This window comes from Dendrobates tinctorius, unplaced genomic scaffold, assembly GCF_039654945.1.
Source record: "Dendrobates tinctorius isolate UK_male_01 unplaced genomic scaffold, ASM3965494v1 ptg000016l, whole genome shotgun sequence".
NCBI classification, from domain to species: Eukaryota; Metazoa; Chordata; class Amphibia; order Anura; family Dendrobatidae; genus Dendrobates; species Dendrobates tinctorius.
Window position 1 is genome coordinate 2,459,092 of NW_027361684.1, and position 24,448 is coordinate 2,483,539.

At 46.1% G+C, this 24,448-nt stretch overlaps 1 protein-coding gene across 1 annotated transcript in view; it reads right to left on the reverse strand.

Annotated features, from left to right (window-relative positions):
• The window catches only part of ACE2 (angiotensin converting enzyme 2), a 129,293-nt gene that overhangs the window by 17,712 nt on the left and 87,133 nt on the right, over nt 1-24,448 (reverse strand). The window contains exons 10-13 of the mRNA XM_073565258.1: nt 20,876-21,020; nt 18,138-18,236; nt 2,870-2,992; nt 2,608-2,786 (exon numbers count right to left, since the gene is read on the reverse strand). Of these exons, the coding sequence (XP_073421359.1) occupies nt 2,608-2,786; nt 2,870-2,992; nt 18,138-18,236; nt 20,876-21,020 (546 nt within the window). The remainder of the gene's footprint in view (nt 1-2,607; nt 2,787-2,869; nt 2,993-18,137; nt 18,237-20,875; nt 21,021-24,448) is intronic.

Here is a 24,448-nt window from a genome sequence, read left to right on the forward strand (position 1 = left end):
CACACTTAGGGTTAATTAAAGTTAACTCATTAGGTACCAAATACTTATTAGTATTAGTTAATTACCGATTAGTTAATTACCGATGAGCTAATGTGCTCGCATGAGTTGTTATCCGAGCATGCTCGGGTGCTAACTGAGTGTCTTCGGTGCACTCAAATAATATATTCGAGTCCACACGGCTGTATGTCTCGCAGCTTTTCGACAACCAGAACACATTCAGGGATTGTCTGACAAACAGTCATTGCTAATATCTGCGCAACGGAGAAGCAAAATTAAAAACAAACTAAAGCATTTTATCCCTCTCTGCAGCCACTATTACATTGTGTGCGATTTACCATATCACTATCAGTATAAAAATAAACACCCTTGAAATTGTCCCAGAAAATGAAGTATTTCTCCCATAAAATTATTGCAATTACATATGTTTTATTATACAAGTGTTTATTTTCTTTTTGTGTATTGGAACTCCAAAAATGGGTCATTCAAAATTGTTGGCATCCTCGACTTAATATTTGGTTGCACACCCTTTGGAATAAAAAACTGCATTCAATCGTTTCCTATAACCATCAACAACCTTCTTATACCTCTCAACTGGAATTTTGGACCAGTCTTATTTTGCGCAGTACATTGCGACCCCAAATCCTTTGGTAATCTTAAGATTTCATGATGCCTTGCACACTGTTATGGCAACCAGTGCCAAACACAGCAAAACAACCCTGAAACATCTTTCAACCTCCACCATATTTGACTGTAGGTAGTTTGTTCTTTTCTTTGTAGGCCTCATTCAATTTTCCGTAAACAGGTAGAATTATGTGATTTACCAAATAGCTCTATCTTGGGTCTCATCTGTCTACAATATGCTTTTCCAGAAGTATTTTGGCTTATGTACATTTTTGCAAACTGCAGTGGGGTCCTCTTGGGTCTCCTGCCATATAATTTAATTTAATCAAAATTTGGATGGATAGTTTGCTCTGACATCAATTTTTCTCTGCTTTGGTTGCACATTGTGAACAAAGGAACATCAAGATGTCTGGAGATGGTCTTGTCACCTTGAAATTGTTTGATATTTTTAAACAATTTTGGATCTCAAGTCCTCAGACAGTTCTCTTCTCCTCTTTCTGTTCTCCATGCTTAAGGGGGTTTTACACATAGCGATATCGCTAGCAATATCGCTAAAGCGTCACCGATTTTGTGACGCAGCAGCGATATTGCTAGCGATATCACTATGTGTGATACTTACCTCCGACCGGCTCCCCCGCTGTCTGTCGCTGATCGCGCGAGATCGGCCGGGTCCATTTCTCGTTGGGTGCTTCCTGCTGGCGCCGCCGAGCGACGTGTGGACGCGAGCGGGAGGACGTCAGCATCGCTGCGTGTGAAAGGTAAGTAACGACCGCTGCTGCGTCGCTACATCGCTAGTGAGATCTGCCAGTTTGGCAGCTCTCTAGCGACCATTTAGCGATGCACCAGCGATCCTGACCGGGTCGTATCGTGGTCGGATCGCTGGTGCATCGCTAAATGTAAAGGGGCCTTTAGTGTGGCATACACAGACAAACAATACAAAGATTTAGCCAACTTCTCCCCTTTTTTATCTGGTTTCAGGTGCTATTTTCATATGGACCACACCTGTTATTTGCTATGGGTGAGATTGAACACATATCCACACTTTTATAAAGGTGCCAACAATTTTGCCTGGGTCCATTTTGGGGGTTTTGCATGAACTAATGTCCAATTTATCTTATTATCTCTTTTGTGCTGTTCCAATACACACAGATGAAATTAACATGTGCATAACAAAATATGTGTAATTGCAATAATTTTCTGGGAAAAATACTTCATTTTCTGGATCAATTTCAAGGTTGCCAACACTTTCGGCCATGACTGTATATATATTTTTTTATTTTGCCCACTGGCAACTAAGCCTAATACTAGACTTACAATTCCTGTTCTGTACGAAAGCCATTTCAGCAGTCTCATTATCATCACAGATTACAATGAAAAATAACATCTCTATATACAGTATAAAACATGGCATTTACTATGTGATGTCACAGCTCACCTCCTCCCTGCCCTTCACAATGACTTTTTCCCACATTAAACAGCACTATTAATTACACAGCGCTTTACAGAAATAATCATCATTGTTCGCTTAGGGGCTCACAATCTAATTATCCTACCAGAGAACCCAGAAAAAACGCATGCAAATATAGGGAGAACATGCAAGTTAACAACCCAGGACCCCAGTGCTGCAAAGCAACTGTGGAATAACCACTGAGCCACCGTGCTGCCCATGATAGTGATGTAAAAATTAAAAAAACATTATTACATTTATTTTTTTGAGTACATTACATGTAACATAGAATGCTTATTAATCAGTAGATTATTTCCTGACTATACAATCCTTTTTATCTGCAGGTTATCTACAATGATGGGCTGACCTATAATGGGCTGATCTAAAGTAAAATCTCATGTTGCTGGTGAAGTCATCACTTTACGAGAAATATAGCATATTACATTCACAACTGCCGCACTACAACATAGATTTTGTTTAGTCCTGAACTCAAAGTAGAAGATAAAATGAATAACAAATAAGAAATAAAAAGAATTTACATGGGTCCCAAACTGTGCTCCAGCCAGATCTAATATTATTATCTTTATTATTTTTTTGCAACCATTCATACAATGGCTGAAAATAGTTGAGCAGCGGCTGAGCGTCCATCTTCGTCCCCCCTGTAATACTCTCCAGAGCTTTAGTCCAAGGGCTCGAGTTTCCCAGTTCCAGCATTGACCTGTGAAGTACATTGCCAGTGACTACACGAACACATTCTCAGAAAAAAACAACAGTTTTTCAGCATACTGTATGTCACTTTACCGCAACTTTTGCCCTGCTGCTGTAGAGTTAGTAATGTCACACGTGTGAAGAGGACCTGCATGATTGGCGGCCTTACAAAGCGCGTCCTGGAACTGGAATTGGTAAATAGTCCGGGTGTAATATCTGCAGGACAAGAAAAGGGAAATCACACTATAGATTAAGATACTGTGATCAATACTGAGCTGGAAAATGTCAAGTCCGCTTGCATCTTCTATCCCTGCCGTTCTACTCTTCTTAAAGGGGTTGGCCAACCATAAGATCATATCCAGAACAGGTGTGACGACTCCTGGAGTGGACCCTCTGGGTCGTGGCACCAACCCGCCCAGGGCGAGCTGACCTAGTGAGGACCACCCCCTAAAGAGGGAGTGTCAGGGGCAAGCCTCAGGGGGTTAGGTACCACGACTGCTGGCACCAGGCGTCCGGCTCACAGGAGACACGAGTGAGTGTGTCTGCAGGAATGTGCAAAGCGGGATGCGTGCAAAGGAGCATGCCAGAATACAGAGCTAGACAGCAGGTGTGCCAGGAGGCACAACAGAGTACTGGAATGGAGTACAGGATAGAGCGAGTGTCAGGAGGCACAACAGAGTACCAGGCTGAGTGCAGGATCAGAGCGTGTGCCAGGAGGCACAACTGAGTACAAGGCGGAGAGCAGGATCAGAGCGTGTGCCAGGAGGGACAACAGAGTACAAGGCAGAGTGCAGGATCAGAGCGTGTGCCAGGAGGCACAACAGAGTACAAGGCAGAGTGCAGGTTCAGAGCGTGTGCCAAGAGGCACAATAGAGTACAAGGCAGAGTACAGGTTCAGAGCGTGTGCCAAGAGGCACAATAGAGTACAAGGCAGAGTGCAGGTTCAGAGCGTGTGCCAAGAGGCACAATAGAGTACAAGGCAGAGGACCCGAATACAGCGCACAGCCAGGCAGGGACACGGCAGACCAAGCCAGGAAGTACAGCAATAATCAGGCACCTCCCACAGGAAGAGGTAGCCTGCTATAGCACCTGAGTCCTAGAACTTCCGGGTCAAGTCCTCCAGTATCATAGAGAGGACAAGACCAAAGACAGGGCTGGGCAGCGCGCGTGCACACTGGAACATAGCACAACCACGGAGCTAGGAGCGGGTGGTGCGCATGCGCACCCGACGGGACCCTCGGAGCTGCCGCGGCACCGGAGGTGGTGACGACGAACCCGAGGTCCCGCCCCCAGGTGGGAGCGGTGTGACAGTACCCCTCCTTTACGCCCCTCTTTCTAAGGCTGGAAAGAAACTTAGACAAAATCAGAGGAGCATGGATATTCTCTCTGGGTTCCCATGACCTTTCTTCAGGACCAAAACCCTTCCAATCAATTAAGAAAAGAGTTCTCCCTCTTACCCTCTTCATGGCCAGAATGTTGTTTACCTCAAACTCATCCCCATGCCAACAGGCTGGGGAGTGTGGCCAGTTGAAGGATGGAACCGGTTCAGTACCACAGGTTTGAGGAGTGACACATGGAAGGAATTGGGAATACAGAGCTAAGGGGGTAATTTCAGTTTGTACGCAACATCATTAATGCGCCTGATGACCTCAAAAGGACCAATGTAACGGGGACCCAGTTTGTAAGATGGTACCTTAAGGCGAGTGTATCTGGAGGAAAGCCACACCTTGTCACCAGGAAGATATGGGGGAACGTCCAGGCGCCTCTTGTCAGTGTGTTGTTTCGTCCTGTCACGGGCTTTCTCGAGAGCGGTTTTGGTCTCCTGCCATACCCTGGAGAACTCCACGGATAGAGAGTCGGCCGCTGGTACCCCAAGACAGCAAGTACCAGAAGAGGCACACTGGGATGCTGTCCGAAAACGATGAAGAAGGGAGACTTGGTGGACGATTCGCTGGAGTAGTTATTGTAGGCAAATTCGGCCCAAGGAAGTAGACCGACCCAGTCGTTTTGATGAGCATTAGTAAAGTGCCGGAGATACGATGTAAGGATCTGGTTTGTGCGTTCCACTTGCCCATTGGTTTGGGGGTGATAGGCAGAAGAGAAGTCCAATGTCACCTTCATGAGTCCACAAAGAGCTCTCCAAAACCAGGACGTGAATTGAACCCCTCTGTCAGATACGATGTGCAGCGGGAAACCGTGGATTCTGAAGATGTGGGAAATGAAAATCTTCGCCAATTGAGGAGCCGAGGGTAGGCCTGGAAGAGGAACAAAAAGAGCCATCTCGAAAATCGGTCTACAACCACCAGAACCACCGTGCAACCAGAGGAGCGAGGCAAATCGGTAATAAAATCCATGGCTATGTGCTGCCGGAGGGTGGCTGTCTGGATACTTTGTTCTGAGCGCAGGAAGGACAAGAGGCCACAAAGTCTTTGACATCCTGGCCACCAATAGTAACGGGAAATCAAGGAAAGAGTTTTCTTGACACCAACATGGCAGGCAATCTTGGACGAATGTCCCCTGTTCAACACTCGTCTCCGGTTGTTCTCAGCCACAAAGATCCTTCCCGGAGGTAACGTGGTCAACCTGATAGGAGCCACGGTAATCACCTTAGATGAGTCGATGATATGGGAAGGCTCTTCCTCAGCCTCAGTCGACTGGAAAGACCTAGACAACGCATCCGCTTTAACATTTTTATCGCCGGGCCGAAAATGAAGCTCAAAGTCAAAGCCAGCGAAGAACAGGGACCACTGAGCTTGCCGGGGGTTGAGTCTCTGAGCGGACTGGATGTACGCCAGGTTCTTATGGTCCGTATAGATCTTGAACGGATGTATGGCGCCTTCCAGTAAGTATCTCCATTCTTCCAAAGCCAATTTAATGGCCAACAGCTCTTTGTCGCCGATGGAGTAGTTTCGCTCAGACAGGGAGAAAATTTTAGAAAAGCCACAGGTGACTACGTGTCCGGAAGATGACCTCTGCAGAAGGACTGCACCGACCCCGGCAGAAGATGTGTCCACCTCGAGGGTGAAAGGTCTATTAACCTCAGGACGATGAAGCGCTGGAGCCGAGGCGAAGGCTTGTTTCAAGACCTGGAAAGCTTCTTCTGTCTCTGAGGACCAAGCATTTGGGTTAGCCCCTTTGCGGATTAGGGAAGAGATAGGACGAACCAACAAAGAAAAATGGGGGACGAACTGCCGATAGTAGTTTGCAAAGCCGAGGAAACGTTGAATTGCCTTCACTCCATGGGGCCGTGGCCAATCGAGAATGGCAGACACTTTCGCCAGATCCATTCGTAGACCGGAGTCTGAAATAATGTACCCCAGGAATGGCAAGGATGTTTGTTTGAAGACACATTTTTCGAGCTTGGTTTAAATGCGGTTCTCCCTTAAGCACAAGAGGACTTGGCGCACGTTTTTTCTGTGAGCAGACAGATCAGCGGAAAACACGAGAATATCGCCTAAGTAGACTACCATGCAGGAGTACAGCATATCCCGGAAGACGTCATTCACGAACTCCTGGAATACCGCTGGGGCGTTGCAAAGGCCGAAGGGCATGACCAAGTTCTCATAGTGACCGTCTCGGGTGTTAAAGGCAGTCTACCACTCGTCACCGGAGCGAATGCGGACTAAGTTGTAGGCCCCACGAAGATCCAACTTGGTAAAAATTTGTGCTCCTCTTAGTCGGTCGAAGATCTCTGGGATTAGTGGTAGTGGGTACTTATTCTTGACTGTGATATCGTTCAGCCATCGATAGTCTATGCAGGGACGGAGGGAGCCGTCCTTCTTTTTGACAAAGAAGAATCCCGCTCCTGCGGGTGAAGAGGACTTGTGGATGAAACCTGTCACGCCGCCTGTCACGCCGCGCTTACCTGGGGGCGGGACCTCGGTCCCAACGTCATCTCTTCCGGAGCTGCGGCCGTTCCGGGGGTCCGGCCGGATGCACACACGCACCTCTCGTACTTAGGTTCATGTTTTCTCCATGGTCTGTGTGCGCACGCGCGCTCTTCTCAGCTCTGTCTCAAGGTCCGTGCTCTCTATGGTATTGGAGGACTTGACCCAGAAGCCCTAGTTATCATGTGCTATATCAGGTTACCTCTTCCTATGGGAGGTGCCTGATTAGTGTTGTACTTCCTGGCTTGGTCTGCCGTGTCCCTGCCTGGCTGTGCACTGTATTCGGGTACTTTGCCTTGTACTCTGCTGTGCCTCTTCGCATACGCTTTGAACCTGCACTCTGCCTTGTGCTCAGTTGTGCCTCCTGGCACACACTGCTCCTGTGCTCTGTCTTATACTCAGTTGTGCCTCCTGGCACACACTCTAATCCTGTGCTCTGTCTTATACTCAGTTGTGCCTCCTGGTACACACTCTGATCCTGTGCGCTGTCTTGTACTCAATTGTGCCTCCTGGCACACACTCTGATCCTGTGCTCTGTCTTATACTCAGCTGTGCCTCCTGGCACACGCTCTGATCCTGAACTCTGTCTTATGCTCAGTTATGCCTCCTGGCACACACTCTGTTCCTGTACTCTGTTACACCTCCTGGCACACCTGCTGCCTAACTCAGTACTCTGACATGCTCCTTTGCACGCGTCCTGCTTTGCTCACACCCGGACGTACTAGTCGCTGCACGCCATACGTGCTCTCGTGTACCCATCTTGCACCATCCTGTATCTAGCGCACTCCCGTGTACACGCCTTGTGTTCCCGAGTACACCCTGTACCATCCTGTACACCACGTGTCCCTGTGTCCACGCTTTACACGTTCCTGCAGACACTCTCATTTGTGTCTCCTGTGAGCCGGCCACAGGGTGACAGCAGTCGTGGTACCTTACCCCCTTGGGCTTGCCCCTGACACTCCATGTATAGGGGGTGGTCCTCACTAGGTCAGCTCGCCCTGGGAGGGTTGGTGCCACGACCCAGAGGGTCCACTCCAGGAGTCGACACAAAACCCCTGACTAGATTCTCTTGGATATAATCTGACATAGCTTGGGTTTCCGCAGGTGAAAGCGGGTATATTCTGCCCCTGGGTGGGGTAATGCCAGGAATGAGGTCAATCGGGAAGTCATATGGACGATGAGAAGGCAGAGTCTCAGCCTCTTTTTTGTCGAAGACATCCGTGAAAGACCAATAAGCTGACGGCAGACCTGCAGGTGCCGAGGACGGACAGGTAAAGTTCATGAGATGGACGGACGACAAGCATTTCTCATGTCAAGATGGCCCCCAGCGGAGTATGTCACCCGACCGCCAGTCCAGGATTGGCTCATGAGTCCGTAACCAAGGGAGGCCAAGAAGCAGTCCGTGGGACATAGTCGACAGGACATGAAAGGAAATCTTCTCCCGCTGCAGAGCTCCAATCTGCATCTCAATCTCCTCGGTGATATGGGTAACGGTCTCCTGCAAGAGTTTACCATCGACCAAACCAATTACCCGAGGAGTCTCCAGGGATCTGACAGGAATCCGGTATTTTTCAACCGCCTCGAGCCTAATAAAGTTCCCTGCTGCTCCTGAGTCTAAGAACGCCTCTTCAGAATAGCGCTTAGAGACCACATGCAACAGAACAGACACGATCAAGGGGGGAGAGGAGTCACGTATACCTAGGGAGGCCTCTCCTACCAATCCTAGGCGGAGCAGTTTCCCGGCTTCTTGGGATAGGAGCGAGGGAGATGAGAAGGCCTTCTCTATGGCTGATTCACGGGCACGCTCTTGGAACCACAGGTCTATGCGTGTCGCCAGAGAGATCAGATCCTCTAAAGAGGTGGGGGTATTCCGACCTGCCAGTTCATCTTAGATCCGACCGAACAGACCACGCCAAAAGATCCCTACGAGGGCCTCGTTGTTCCAACCGAGTTCGGAGGACAAGGTACGAAACCGGATGGCATACTGTCCCACCGATAGGGTACCCTATTGGAGGTTAAAGAGGTGGTGGTGGAAGCCAGATGGCCCGGTTCGTCGAACACCTTGTGGAAGGTGTCCAAAAAGGTGGAAAGCTGAGAGACAAGTGGATCATTACGCTCCCAGAGGGGATTCACCCATGCTAACGCCTCCCCCTCTAAGTGGGAAACAATAAAGGCTATCTTAGCGCGCTCGGTTGGATAGTGCTGCGGCAAAAGCTCAAAATGTAACTGGCATTGGTTCAAAAATCCACGACAAAACTTAGGATCACCACTATAACGGGATGGCTTGCATAAGCGGGGCCGAGGACAGTGCAGAAACGGATTGTATGGAAAGGAGCCGATGCTCTACCGACGCCATATAGTTGAGGATATGGACCTGGGTGTCGCGTTGCTGCGTGAGTTCTTGCTGGAGGCTGGCCAACTGGGAAGCATTCCCAGGTTCACAGGACTGAATGGCTGACAAACGGGACTCCATAGATTTCAAAAAGGCCTAGTTTGATTAGAGGACTGAATGGTCAACAAACGGGACTCCATAGATTTCAGAGAGGACACGATCCTAGTCTGACTCTCCCGGAGGGACACCAGTTCCTTTTGGACAGGCGCCGCGGTACCAGCGGAGTCCATGGCCTGATTATACTGTGACGACTCCAGGAGTGGACCCTCTGGGTCGTGGCACCAACCCGCCCAGGGCGAGCTGACTTAGTGAGGACCACCCCCTATACAGGAAGTGTCAGGGGCAAGCCCCAGGGGGTTAGGTGCCACGACTGCTGGCATCAGGCGGCCGGCTCACAGGAGACACGAGTGAGTGTGTCTGCAGGAACGTGCAAAGCGGGATGCGTGCAAAGGAGCACGCCAGAATACAGAGCTAGACAGCAGGTGTGCCAGGAGGCACAACAGAGTACTGTAACGGAGTACAGGATAGAGCGAGTGCCAGGAGGCACAACAGAGTACCAGGCAGACTGCAGGATCAGAGCGTGTGCCAGGAGGCACAATGGAGTACAAGGCGGAGTGCAGGATCAGAACGTGTGCCAGGAGGCACAACAGAGTACCAGGCAGACTGCAGGATCAGAGCGTGTGCCAGGAGGCACAACGGAGTACAAGGCGGAGTGCAGGATCAGAGCGTGTGCCAGGAGGCACAACAGAGTACAAGGCAGCGTGCAGGATCAGAGCGTGTGCCAGGAGGCACAACAGAGTACAAGGCAGAGTGCAGGTTCAGAGCATGTGCCAAGAGGCACAGCAGAGTACAAGGCAGAGTGCAGGTTCAGAGCATGTGCCAAAAGGCACAATAGAGTACAAAGCAGAGTACAGGTTCAGAGCATGTGCCAAGAGGCACAATAGAGTACAAGGCAGAGTGCAGGTTCAGAGCGTGTGCCAAGAGGCACAATAGAGTACAAGGTAGGGGACCCGAATACAGCGCACAGCAAGGCAGGGACACGACAGACCAAGCCAGGAAGTACAACAATAATCAGGCACCTCCCATAGGAGGAGGTAGCCTGATATAGCACCTGAGTCCTGGAACTTCCGGGTCAAGTCCTCCAGTATCATAGAGAGGACAAGACCAAAGACAGGGCTGGGCAGAGCGCGCATGCACACTGGAACATAGCGCAACCACGGAGCTAGGAGAGGTGCGCGTGCGCACCCGATGGGACCCTCGGAGCGGCCGCGGCACCGGAGGTGGTGACGACGAACCCGAGGTCCCACCCCCAGGTGGGAGCGACGTGACAGGCGGCATGACAACAGGTGATAAGTGTCCTGTCACTGAGGATCATACTGCTGGACCCCCTACCCAATCCTCAGAATTGGCCTCTGAATTCACCTCTTTGAATGGCATGGAAGTTGAGCATGTCCTCATTGTGCCATGAATAGGATGGACGGAGATACAGTTGCTAAGCACTGTACTCTGCTATCACTATTAGCCCCATAAAAAAGAATTGAGGCACCACAAAGTCCTGCTCGTGAGATTGGTTGGGTCCCATCAGTGAGGGTTTTATTGTTCATATCCTAGCAACTTATCACCTATAAACTCCTATATTTCGATTACTAGTAAGTGTGACTTTCGGAATGAAAACCAAACAGGGATGAAAGTGAGAAGATTGTCCTACATCATCCTTACCTTTAAAAACAGTCAGTCAATGTAAAAATGGTGAGGTTTCAACCTCCACAATTCTCAAAATGTTACAAGCAAATGCTTGCAAAAATTTCTACATTTCTGTTTTTTTCAGTCAAGATGGGGTGCAGAGTGTACATTAATGAGAAAAAAGTGAACTTTTTTGAATTTACCAAATGACTGCAAAGAATGAAAAATTTAATGGGGTCTGAATACTTTCTGTACCCACTGTATAGAGTTGTATGAAAAAGCGTTTGTCCCCTTCCTGATTTCCTATTCTTTTGCATGTTTGCCACACTTAAATGTTTCAGATCACCAAGCAAATTTAAATATTAGACAAAACAAAAGTAAACACAAAATTCAGTTTTTAAATGAAGGTATTTATTAGCACTAAAGAAATAAGAAATCCAAACCTACAGTGCCCCATGTGAAAAATTGATTGCCCATCTCCCCCTTAAACCATAAATTAACTGGTTTATCACATATTTGGGAAGCAGAGTTCAAATTCCCTCTCTACACCCAGGCCTGATTACTGCCACACCTGTTCTCAATCAAGAAATCACTTAAATAGGACCTGCCTGACAAAGTGAATTAGACCAAAAGCTTTTCAAAAGCTAGACATCATGCTGCGATTCAAAGAAATTCTGGAACAAATGAGAAACAAAATAATTGAGATTTATCAGTGTGGAAAAGGTTATAAAGCCATTTATAAACCTTTGGACCTCCAGTGAACCACAGTGAGAGCCATTATTCACAAATGACAAAAACATGGAGCAGTGGTGAATCTTCCAAGGAGTGGCCAGCTGAGCAAAATTACCCCAAGAGGTCACAAAAGACCCAGGGGCGTAACTAGAACTGATTGGGCCCCATAGCAAACTTTTAAACAGGGCCCCCTCAAAGACACACCCCTTCAAGACACACACCCCTTCAAGACACACCCCCCTTCTAGACACACACCCTTCTAGACACACCCCCTTCTAGACGCACCCTCTTACCGATAATGCATACTAGAGTTGGCTGAGTGGCTGGCCTGGCATTAATTAAGCTGAGACAGTGAGGGCTGCCTGCCTTCCTCCGCACAAACTGACCTCCAGGAACTACATTTCCCAGAGGTCCATGCGGCAGGCAGCTCTGCAAAGAGCTAATAGACAGCGAGGGCTCAAGGAAGGGGTGGGACTGAACTAGTCTGAAGCAATACACTGGCTGCAGGCAGGGAGGCGGGCCCAATATGTGCTTCGCTCTGCACAGCAGGCACAGAAATGCAGCGTAGGCTGCGAAATCATAGTGTACATTTTTTTCCACTGGGGCCCCGGATCCCCTACATTACACACACCGAGCCGGCGGGCCCCCAAGACAGCGTTGGCCACAGCACCCGCCGGAGCACCGCAGTAACGTACTGTATATACTCGTGTATAAGCTGACCTGTGTATAGGCCGACCCCCCTAATTTTGTCACAAAAAACTGGGAAAGCTTACTGACTCGCGTATAAGCCTAGGGTGGAAAATGCCAAAGCTACTGGTAAATTTCAAAAATAAAATGGGCCCCATAAGATGCTCCATAAAGTTCATGATGGGTTTCATAAGATGCTCCATACAAAAATATGCCTAATAAAGCTGCACAGTGAATAATGGTGGCCCTATAATGTGCTCCATAATAACATATGCCCCATATAATGCTGCAGTGATTGGTGGCCCCTTATAATGCTGCACAGTGATTGGTGGCCCCTTGTAATGCTGCACAGTGATTAGTGGCCCCTTGTAATGCTGCAGTGATTGGTGGCCCCTTGTAATGCTGCACAGTGATTATTGGCCCCTTGTAATGCTGCACAGTGATTGGTGGCCCCTTGTAACGCTGCAGTGGTTAGTGGCCCCTTGTAATGCTGCAGTGATTAGTGGCCCCTTGTAATGCTGCACAGTGATTGGTGGCCCCTTGTAATGCTGCAGTGATTAGTGGCCCCTTGTAATGCTGCACAGTGATTAGTGGCCCCTTGTAATGCTGCACAGTGATTAGTGGCCCCTTGTAATGCTGCACAGTGATTAGTGGCCCCTTGTAATGCTGCACAGTTATTAGTGGCCCCTTGTAATGCTGCAGTGATTGGTGGCCCCTTGTAATGCTGCACAGTGATTAGTGGCCCCTTGTAATGCTGCAGTGATTGGTGGCCCCTTGTAATGCTGCACAGTGATTATTGGCCCCTTGTAATGCTGCACAGTGATTGGTGGCCCCTTGTAATGCTGCAGTGGTTAGTGGCCCCTTGTAATGCTGCAGTGATTAGTGGCCCCTTGTAATGCTGCACAGTGATTGGTGGCCCCTTGTAATGCTGCAGTGATTAGTGGCCCCTTGTAATGCTGCACAGTGATTAGTGGCCCCTTGTAATGCTGCACAGTGATTAGTGGCCCCTTGTAATGCTGCACAGTTATTAGTGGCCCCTTGTAATGCTGCAGTGATTAGTGGCCCTTGTAATGCTGTACAGTGATTGGTGGCCCCTAGTAATGCTGCACAGTGATTAGTGGCCCCTTGTAATGCTGCAGTGATTGGTGGCCCCTTGTAATGCTGCACAGTGATTAGTGGCCCCTTGTAATGCTGCACAGTGATTAGTAGCCCCTTGTAATGCTGCACAGTGATTAGTAGCCCCTTGTAATGCTGCACAGTGATTAGTGGCCCCTTGTAATGCTGCAGTGATTAGTGGCCCCTTGTAATGCTGCAGTGATTGGTGGCCCCTTGTAATGCTGCACAGTGATTAGTGGCCCCTTGTAATGCTGCAGTGATTAGTGGTCCCTTGTAATGCTGCAAAGCGATTACTGGCCCCTTGTAATGCTGCAGTGATTAGTGGCCCTTGTAATGCTGTACAGTGATTGGTGGCCCCTTGTAATGCTGCAGTGATTGGTGGCCCCTTATAATGCTGCACAGTGATTAGTGGCCCCTTGTAATGCTGCACAGTGATTAGTAGCCCCTTGTAATGCTGCACAGTGATTAGTGGCCCCTTGTAATGCTGCAGTGATTAGTGGCCCCTTGTAATGCTGCAGTGATTGGTGGCCCCTTGTAATGCTGCACAGTGATTAGTGGCCCCTTGTAATGCTGCAGTGATTGGTGGCCCCTTGTAAAGCTGCACAGTGATTAGTGGCCCCTTGTAATGCTGCACAGTGATTATTGGCCCCTTGTAATGCTGCAGTGATTGGTGGCCCCTTGTAAAGCTGCACAGTGATTAGTGGCCCCTTGTAATGCTGCACAGTGATTATTGGCCCCTTGTAATGCTGCAGTGATTAGTGGCCCCTTGTAATGCTGCACAGTGATTGGTGGCCCCTTGTAATGCTGCACAGTGATTAGTGGCCCCTTGTAATGCTGCACAGTGATTACTGGCCCCTTGTAATGCTGCACGGTCATTAGTGGCCCCTTGTAATGCTGCACAGTGATTACTGGCCCCTTGTAATGCTGCACGGTCATTAGTGGCCCCTTACAATGCTGCTGCCGCTGTCTCAATTAAAGAAAAAAAAAAACCTATTTACTCACCTTGTCCCTGCTGCTGCAGCTGCTGTTCCTCAGCGTTGCCGGCTCTGCACAGCGGCTGTTCAGGCAGAGGGCGCCTGCTAACTACATCATGGTGCCCTCTGACCTGAATGTCACTGCCAGAGGAAGCAAGACAGCAGAGCGATGTGCAGCGGTGGAACGGGGGACAGGTGAATATGACTCCCTCCGTTATACTCACCTCTCCTGCATGTCTCTTGCAGCCTCCCCCGTGCTTATTCCATCTCAGCGCTGTTCTTCCTGCTTTCAGTGTCCACGTGGTGCCGCTCATTACATATGCGCATATGTAATGAGCAGCTCATTACATATGCGCATATGTAACGAGCGGCCGCTGAAAGCAGGACAAACAGTGCTGAGAAGATGGAATAAGCGGGGGGGCTGCAAGAGACATGCAGGAGAGGTGAGTATGTACTTAATTGCACTACCCGGGTAGCGCCGATCGGAGCCGGGGACCCGGGCCCCTATATAGGCCGGGCCCCAAAGCAACCGCTTCGGCTGCTACTCCGGTAGTTACGCCAGTGAAAAGACCCCACAACAACATCCAAAGAACTGCAGGCCTCACTTGCTTCAGTTAAGGTTAGTGTTCATGACTTCATCATAAAAGAGAGATTGGGCAAAAATGGCCTGCAATGCAGAGTTCTAAAATGAAAACCAATAATGAGAAATGGAAACAAAAAGGCTCATCTCAGGTTTGCCAGAAAACATCTTGATGATCTCCAAGACTTTTGGGAGAATACTCTGTGGATTGACGAGACAAAAGTTGAACTTTTTGGAAGGTGTATGTCCCAATATATCTGGGGTAGAAGTAACACAGCATTTCAGAAAAGGAACATCACACCAATAGTAAAATATGGTGGTGGTGGAATGATGGTCTGGGGCTGTTTTGCTGCTTCAGGACCTGGAACACTTGCTGTGGTAAATAGAATCATGAATTCTGCTGTCTACCAAAAAATACTGAAGGATAATGTACGGCCATTTGTTCGGGACCTTAAGGTGAAGTGCACTTGGTTTATGCAGCAAGGCAATGGTCCAAAACACACCAGCAAGTCCACCTATGAATTGCTTAAGAAGAACAAAATTAAGACTTTGGAGTGGACTAGGACTATTTTGCAGTGACCTAGTAAAAGTCCTGACCTTAATTCCCCTTGAGATGCTGTGGAATGGTCTTAAAAAGGCGGTTTATGCTCCGAAACCCTCCAATGTAGCTGAATTACAACAATTATGCAAAGATGAGTGGGCCAAAATTCCTCCAGGGCATTGTAAAAGACTCATTGCCAGTTATCACAAATGCTTGATTGCAAGAGTGGCCCAACCAGCTATTAGGTTTAGGGGGAAATCACTTTTTCATACAGTGCCCAGTAGGTTTGGATTTCTTTTTTTCTTAATAACAAAGACCTCCATTTAAAAACTGCCTTTTGTATTTACTTATGTTATCTTTGTCTAATATTTGAATTTGTTTGGTGATCTGAAACATTTAAGTGTAACAACCATGCAAAAGAATAGGAAATCAGGAAGGGGGCAAACACTTTTTACACAACTATTCATACAAAGAATTATTTACTATACAGATTCCCATGTTGGTTGTGCCAGGGGTATGCTAAACACCTGAAATTGATAACCATGTGTAGTTCAAGCCCACCAATTCTGCAATTGACAGAATCCATGTAGGTGAGATCTTGGGACTTATGTGAGTTATACTGTATCTTCAACTTTCAACCGAGATTACCACCTATAAGCCATAGACCACTTCCACATTTGGGTTTTAGCTACCATTTGTTATGGAAGATGTGATGCAACGCCATTTTACCTGTTAAATAAGATGGAACCTGCAAGAGGAGACTCCAGCATACATGTGAACAGAGACTCATTTATGCTTTTGTAAGGAGACAGACCAGCTGCCATGTTACCCCTGAAGACCTCAATGCTGCTGTGGTGTAGGATGTGAATAATGTTTTTGTTCCTGACATGCTTCCTTGCTATAACAATTGTAATTCCCCTGTGGACTGCAGAAAGGTCACAAGATGTCAATGTCTAGAATGTTAGGTTTGCCTAGTAACACAACAGGCATAGAGTTAGTTGAGGCCTAACAGCCAGCCCAGTTTGGGAGGGGGAACTGAATGTTAGTGGCAAGTCCAGGAAGTGACACGTAGAGTGAATGCGAGGGTAGTAGTCAGTACGCAGCAGGACTTTGGCTGCTTGGGACAATGTGAGCCTAATATTCGGGGCAGTGGATTGCTGCAAATACCCTTACGTGTGATTCTGTCTAATGGCCAAGGGTAACCACAAGAAGGACATCTGGAACCAGGGGCACACTCAGCTTGTGAAGCTATAGGAAAAGATGGACTCAGACCACATGGGGTGGAAGGTTTTGTAATCCAGATAAACTGCTAGAGGTGAGGAAGATCCTCAAGGGCTAGGAAAGCCAGAGAGAGGGATATGCCACCTATCCTGAGAACCAGCGCTAAAGTTGTATCTGGTACCTGTGGGAAAGATGACAACCCGTTGGGCCTTGTCCTTTGTACCTGCCTGTAAATACTGTACAGACTGTCATTCATACAGTAAAAGTTTGTTTTTTTATAAACCTTGTGTACACTGGATTGATTGCTGCCCTGGTTCCAGAAGAAGGATTCCTGGAGTCAGAAGAGGTCTGTAGGCCAGAAGTATGTGGGAAACACCACATACACAGCAGCACACCAGGACTCGGACACACCTTGTTTGTAGAATGCCAGAGCGGGTGGACATTGAAGCTCTCCCATGACTCCCTTGATTGAACATCTTACAGTCTTCTCATGGAAAAGCCAGTGGTGTAGGACTATGTAATTTTTAGCTCATAAACGCTGATTAATTACTTCTCTGTTGTTGGCAATTCCACCAACAGCTTCAATTCACACTACAGTGTGAATAACACAAAATTCTTCTCTTAGATGCAGATACTTTGAACTGTGTCAGCATCAACATGACTTTCATATCCTGTGATAGCGCACAAACTTCTCTACTATAGACTAACGCCAGCATCCCGCCATTGGCTGCACAATGATGTCGCTGCATTGATGGCCTTCTCTGTGTGCAGAGGAGAAGTGACCTCTGCTGCCCACATTAGGCGAGTATAAACTATATTTATATGATAAAGTTGGCATTATTCCTCTTGCAGGGGACTGTCAAGGGGGATAATTACTTTCAATTGATGCACTGAGGGTTATTTTCTATATACGGTATGTTTTAATCAGTATTATTTTTTCAAGAGTGCTCTAAAGGGGAATTATTACTTGGCTAGGGAGCTTAATGCTTATCTTACTGTGTCTGCTGGCAACCCACTATGCCACAGATATGACAAGCTGTAGCAAATAAGTGGCCATAAAGGTCAGTAGCTTCATTGAGAGCAGCTTGGCTTGGTGACACCAATAGTAGAGTAAATGACTGCTGGGGCCAATGATTGACTGTAAAATCCATATGCTTGTAGACAAAAATGAGGGTATGGTAGAGGGTTGCCAAGGCTTCTATTATTGTGGCAAATAATTATCACAATGACTATTGTTCCCTCTCTACACCCTTGCAGCTTCATACCTGTGCATACTCAGATGCGGGCAGGACGTCCAGCTCACGTAGCTTTATGTGTACCACTCTGTTTTTAAAAAAAGATGGCTGAACCATTATGCAAAATAATACCTTTTTTTCTTTTGTGTCATACTTTTTTCTGTCATGGATTGCAAGCTCTTGTGAGCAGGGCCCGCACATTTTTTGAATTCTTAATTAGCTTGATATTCAGAAATGTCCGATATTGTTTGAACATATATACCTCTGCAGAATATGTTGGTGCCATATGAAGATAATTATTATTCCAATATACCTGATGAAAGAATAATCATTCGCCACGTGGAATAAGGCTGCGGGATCACAATATGATTCGTCATGAGGAACAGGCTCCACTACGCCAACAATCTTTCTCCTAGCGAACACAAACAGATCAGATGACTATAAAAAAATACTACAGTGCATGTGCAGGGGAATTCAAATTCTGATTTTACAAGTTATTATAGGTGTTAACTATAAAATTTGTGCAGATTTGATTACCGAGATCCCCGGTGATCATCAAGACGGGGGGACATCATGGGCAACCCCTTAACTGCTAAAGTGCACTTACTCACCTCCCGGTCCAGCACTATGCAAAACATTTCGGCACTGTGTCTCCCAAGGAGTCAGGTGACATTTTTGTGTAACATCACCGCTGTAGCCAATCAACACCCACTGATCGGCTGCAGCATTTCCATATTCAGTTAGAGTGGACATCATTGTAACAGGGCCAGTTCAGGAGGTGGGCATGTGTTTTTATTATTTTATACGGGGCACTTTAGCAGTTAAGTAGAGGTTTTCCACTACCGAACAATCCCTTTAAATGAAGCAGTGGTTGCAGAAATGTCGTCTGGAGCTCCATTATAATCTCCATAGGACTGCTTGGGAGAGCTGAGCATTGTATTCAGATATATCTCTGACAGCCTCATAGACTTTTTAACAGACTCTGTTAGCACAGAGTGACTGTTCAAAGTAAGTCCAAGGCTCGGTACTTCACAAAGGGGCCAATCATTTATTTACACCTTCCCACCTGCTTGATATTCCTCTATCTCCACTACCCCCTTATTTGATTGAGAGCACTGACTTCATAGAGCCAGAGAAGGAAAGAGATAGGGAAGATAAGCAGGTGTAAAGGTGTGCATACATGGCTAGCCCCGCCATGAAGCACTGTGTGCCAGTAATTGAATTGAACAGTTGTTCTGTGCTGTCAGTCCCTTTAAAGGACTAGTAGTGCACAAGTATCCTGGCAGAACATCTGGTATGTAGACCTCTTCAATCAAATACAAAACTGGATGTCAAGCTAACTTACCTTAGAAGGGTGTCAGGGAAACTAACAAGACAATAATCAATTATGTTTATAAGTAATTGTGACAACACAGCATTTAATTTTAATTATCAAGATGTCTATTTTGAGTAGGCCAAAAAATATGGACTATTATTCATGAGTTTCAGTGTTGACTCTAGAATTAATTTGTTTTTCTTCTGGTAGGGGTTAAGAATCATAGACTATTGTTTGAGTGTTTGACTATTGAATAGTTGTTTCTGAATTGATGATTGACTGCTGCCTGCCTCTTATATGAGATCCTAAAGGTTATTGTCTGCTATCTTTGCAATACAGGGATGCAGGGTCATTGAACAATCGATGTTTGCTAATATATTAATTATCCATTGTATGTGTCCATGTAGCTTATGAACTTGCAGAACAGCAAAGGACAAATTATGCAAAGAGATTAACTACTCAAACACCTGTCACCTTCCTCCAATTCTATGGAAGTATGACTGAATAAGAGCTGTTAACTATAAAAGGGGATGTGCCTCTGTATCAAGCAAACTCTTTACAAAGCAACAGTCAGGAACACTCTGTAGGATAGCTGCCAGGATGCCATAGCTCCATCAAGGGGAATAACTTTACAAAACCACAGTCAGGAATACTCTACAGGACAGCTTCCAGGACACATGGCTTCATCAAGAGGGGCACAAATTTGTCAATTCTACAGAATGCCAGCTTAAGGGACCATGGCCCTGGCTGGAAGATAGAGATATACGCCATTGACCACCACTGAACCCATGGATACGTTTGAGGTAATCAGGCTGAGACCAACTGTTCACCTGTCCCCCATGGATATGTTTGGAGGAGTCAGGTTGGGACACTCCGGTCACCAGGCTTCAGTGAGACGTTCAGAGAAGCCATGTTGGGACCATCTGGTCATGTGCCTCAATGGACTGTCAGCTTCATAAGCTTGTCATTACCCCTCTCTGTGGGTGCCCACCAAAAGCAGGGTGCCACTGTCTGAGTTTCTATGTCAGTAACTGATCTACCCATGGATCCTGAACCTATTAATTGGAACAGAGTCCTAGTCCTATCTGTCTCTGCATACTTGACGCCTGGAATGAGCAGCTGTTAGTACTGGGACTTCCCAGGAGTGGTACCTGGTGGCCACCTGCAGCTCAAGCTTGACTCTCCATCAGGAGCTCCAGTAAACACCACATAGTCACCTACGCCCCTCCTAGGTAAGCCCAGCCCTGTGGTCCAGTGGATCCATGAACAATGTGGCCATCTGCTTGCCTAACACCAAGCTTTTGAAATAGTAAAAGTACTTCTTTTTAATAAAATATAACAATGACTTTGAAACGCGTTGAGAATAAACCATCATCTTTATCTTCAATACGCCTGGACATTCATTCTTCACAGCAGCGCGGATGATATCCACACAAACCTTATTTTGAATACCCTGAATCGGTCACTAGTTTGACCAGTGGATCTGCGGTAGCTGGCAAACTCTGAGGAGTTTTTTCATGCTATATTTATTGGAAACATCAGGTGAGTGAAATCTCATTTTATATCTTGAAATCTCCATCGGATAAGACCATATTTTGCTTTTCTCTCCTGCAGTGTCTTTGATTATAATAAAATATAACGTAATATAATTTACTATATAATATTTAATTTACAGAATAATTTTAGAACCAGAAAAGAGAACCTCATAACACTGGTCAGTTCTTATAATTGCTTACTTCATCTCCCACCAAGTCTTCATCCACTTGTTCCTTGGGATGTCACCTTTGAATACCTGCCACCTCCATTGCTCCAACATGTATGTGAAAGGCATGGTGCCGACAATAGTAAGTGCTTGTCTAAGCAAGAAGTTTATGTCCGTTTCTGCAAATGATATTTTAGATAGGTTAATCTTTCAGAATACTTCACTTTGTTTTCTTGGCTCTCAATGAATAATTAACCAGTTGTAAATGTAAAGATCCAACCTTGGAACCATTACATATAACAACAGACAAGGGATTGGTAATTTTAGGGACTATTATGGGAATACCTACACAATTACGGTAAGTGGTTGTTTTACAACATTAAGAGGGCACCTGCCATAATTAATATTAACAATAAAAACTGGGCTGTTGTAGTTTATTGCTGCAGAAAGACAGTTACTATAAACAGTTTAACATAATGTTTCCACTGATTTCTTGGTTCGCACACTGCTATTACCAGTTTGTTAGTTGGATTTTTTTGTCTGTGTATTAAGAATTGGTCCTTGAATTAAAGCTAAATATACACGTGGACAAAATTGTTGGTACCGTTCTGTTAGGCTGTGTGCCCACATAACCGTTTTTTTCGCGTTTTTTAAGCATCCTATTCTTATAATGCATTCTGCAATTTTTGTGCACATGCTGCTTTTTTTCCACACAAAAAGCGCATCGCGGTATAAAACGCAGCATGCTCATTTATTTTAGAAAGCACGAGAAAAATGGAGCAAAACATCCATATATATGACACAAATAAATGTCAAGCTTATTTTTATTAGTACAAAAATCATTAAAAAATCATCACAAAGAATTACAACACAGACAAAGCCATTTAACACAGGTCAGAATGCACCAGAATTTAAAATAAAAAACGTGCTGCACCCAAAGAATCCCAAATATATATCCAAAGCAATTGCTTTGTTAATACGACATACAGTGACAATATTATCAGCAACCCAAGTAAATGGGAGCAATAAAGTGGGATCCCGTCACTCCTCCAGCTTCTAAACCCCCACGAACACAGTCAATAATAGTAACAATAGTATCCTAATAAAATATGTCCATATTTGGCCCAAAGAGGGAAGGAAGAGGGGAATCCAAAGTTAGTAGATGTTTCAGCCATTACCCGTACTGGTGTCCATGTGCAAGCGCGTACCCCTACGTTTCGCGATAGCTTCCTCAGGGGGTGTTCATTAATTTTGCGGAAAAAAATGAATTTCCAACTATATTCTATGAGAATGTGGATGCTCCTGAAACAAACGCATAAAAACGCACAAAAACCGCACAAAAAAAACGAGTTTTTCCTGGGAAGTAGTCCGGTTTTTAGTCAGGAAATTTCTGCATACGTGGGTACATAGCCTTAAAGTAAGAAAAACCCACAATAGTCACTAAAATAATTTGAAATTGACAAAAGAAATTTTCAATTTAAATGTACTGAATATCAAGTAATGAAAATCAGACATTGATTTTGAATTATAGTTCAACAGAAAAAAAAAGCTATTGAAACTTCCAGAGATGTTCAGTAGCATTTAGATCAGAGCTCATAGCAGTCACTCCAGAATAGCCCAATGCTTTGCTCTTTACCATGTTTAGATGTTTGTAGCTGTGTTTTGGGTCATTATCCTGTACAGATTCAAGACACCTCGTACTATATGCAGCAAAGTGGTCCCAAAACATAACCGAGCTTCCTCCATTACCTTTAACATATTTGTCTTTAATTTTCTTTCTAATCTACTGAGACAACTTTTCCTTCTTTGGTCCATGTTCAGTCTGCTACACACCATGATAGCAAACAGCACAGTGACTACTTTTAACTCTTTAAATAAGAAGACTGACCGGTTACAAGTTTATAGACATTTGTGATACTGATTACAGGAAACACCTTATTTTCACATATTCTTATGGTAAAATTATTTTCAATATTTTATAGGGGTGCAATCATTCTCATAGTTTTCTTTTTCATGTTGAATCAGAATTCAAAACCAATGTCTGGTTTTTCATTAGTTGATATTCAGTACATTTAACTTAAAGTAATTTCAGTGACCATCGTGGGATTCTCTCACTTTGTCAACAGGGCACCAACAATTTTATCCATTTGTGTTTTGGTATACAGCATTAGTTTGATGACTTAGGCCAGTTTCACATTTGCGTTACAGGCCGCAGCGCCGGCCTGTGCACGGCCGCCGCTAAATCCCGCCCCCTGCCGTGCCTCCGCCGGTAACTCCGCCTTCGGGCGCATGACACTGCATGCGTCATGCGTCCCCTATCTTTATCACTGAGGACGCAGGCCATGCGCAGTATGCATATGGCGGCGCCTGGGCCTTTTGACGGTGCGCCGACCAGTGCCAAACGCAACCTGTTGCAATTTGGTTGCGCTCGGCGCACCGTCAAAAGGACGCAGGCGCCGCCAAACGCATACTGCACACGGCCTGCGTCCTCAGTGATAAAGATAGGGGATGCATGACGCATGCAGCGTCATACGCCCAGAGGCGGAGCTACCGGTGGAGGCGCGGCAGGGGGCAGGGCTTAGCGGCGGCCGTGCACAGGCCGGCGCTGCAGCCTGTAACGCAAATGTGAAACCGGCCTAAAGGAGATCCATCTTAGTGCCCTGCCATTTTATTGTACATGTGGAGGCCCAGCCTAACCACGTGCCTTTGATTGATGGACATAATCTGTTATTGAAAATAAAGATTAAAAGTGGCCGCCTGAATCTGCTACTACTGGAAAGTGAAACGTTGACATTTGTTCAAATGTCTACTGATAATAAGAATGGCAATACAAAATATATATTTTTGTGGGGAGGCTGCAGAAGCAGTTATCTGCCCACCATCACAAATAAAATGAGACGTTACCTTAGTTTGGTAACGGACTCCAAAACTGATTGGTAACATTGAAACTTAAAGAAACACTCCCATCAAAGTTTTTATCTTCTTAATATATTGCAATCATTATATTATATAGCACTGTGAACTTACAATTGCTCATTTTGCCTTTCTACCGAGTTAATTCTTCAATTTTCTCTGCTCTATATAGAAACAGGAAGTCTCTTTTTTCTGCATGTATCATTCCCTTCTTCAACTCCTTACCCAGTTGCTCCCTCCTCCCACCTGCCAGGGACTTTTGCAGTGAATCATGACTCATACAGGGAAAATTACCCTCCTGTTTCTACATCCTGTTGCCGTCCCTCATCCATGTTTCATTTGGAACTGCGAGCAGGGTACAGCGTCACAATGCAGAATGCAACTGGGGATGGTATTGTTGTACAGGCTGCAGGGTCCACAAGAATACCTGTCTAGTTGCTCTCTTGCTGACTCTAAATAGTCCCAGCCTGAGACAATTTGCAAAATTTGACGGCGATAACATGTCAATCGAAGAATGGGTTGATCATATGTGAAGTACAACCTAGCCAAGGACTTTCATGCATTATAGGAAGAAGCCTGGGAAATGATGACTCGGCGTCTCGCAAAACTCTAGAAGACATTGTGGCCATATTAGAGGAGGTTTACAGAGAGAGAGGCTCGGTCGCTAGTTTCCGGATGCACTTCTTTAATCAGT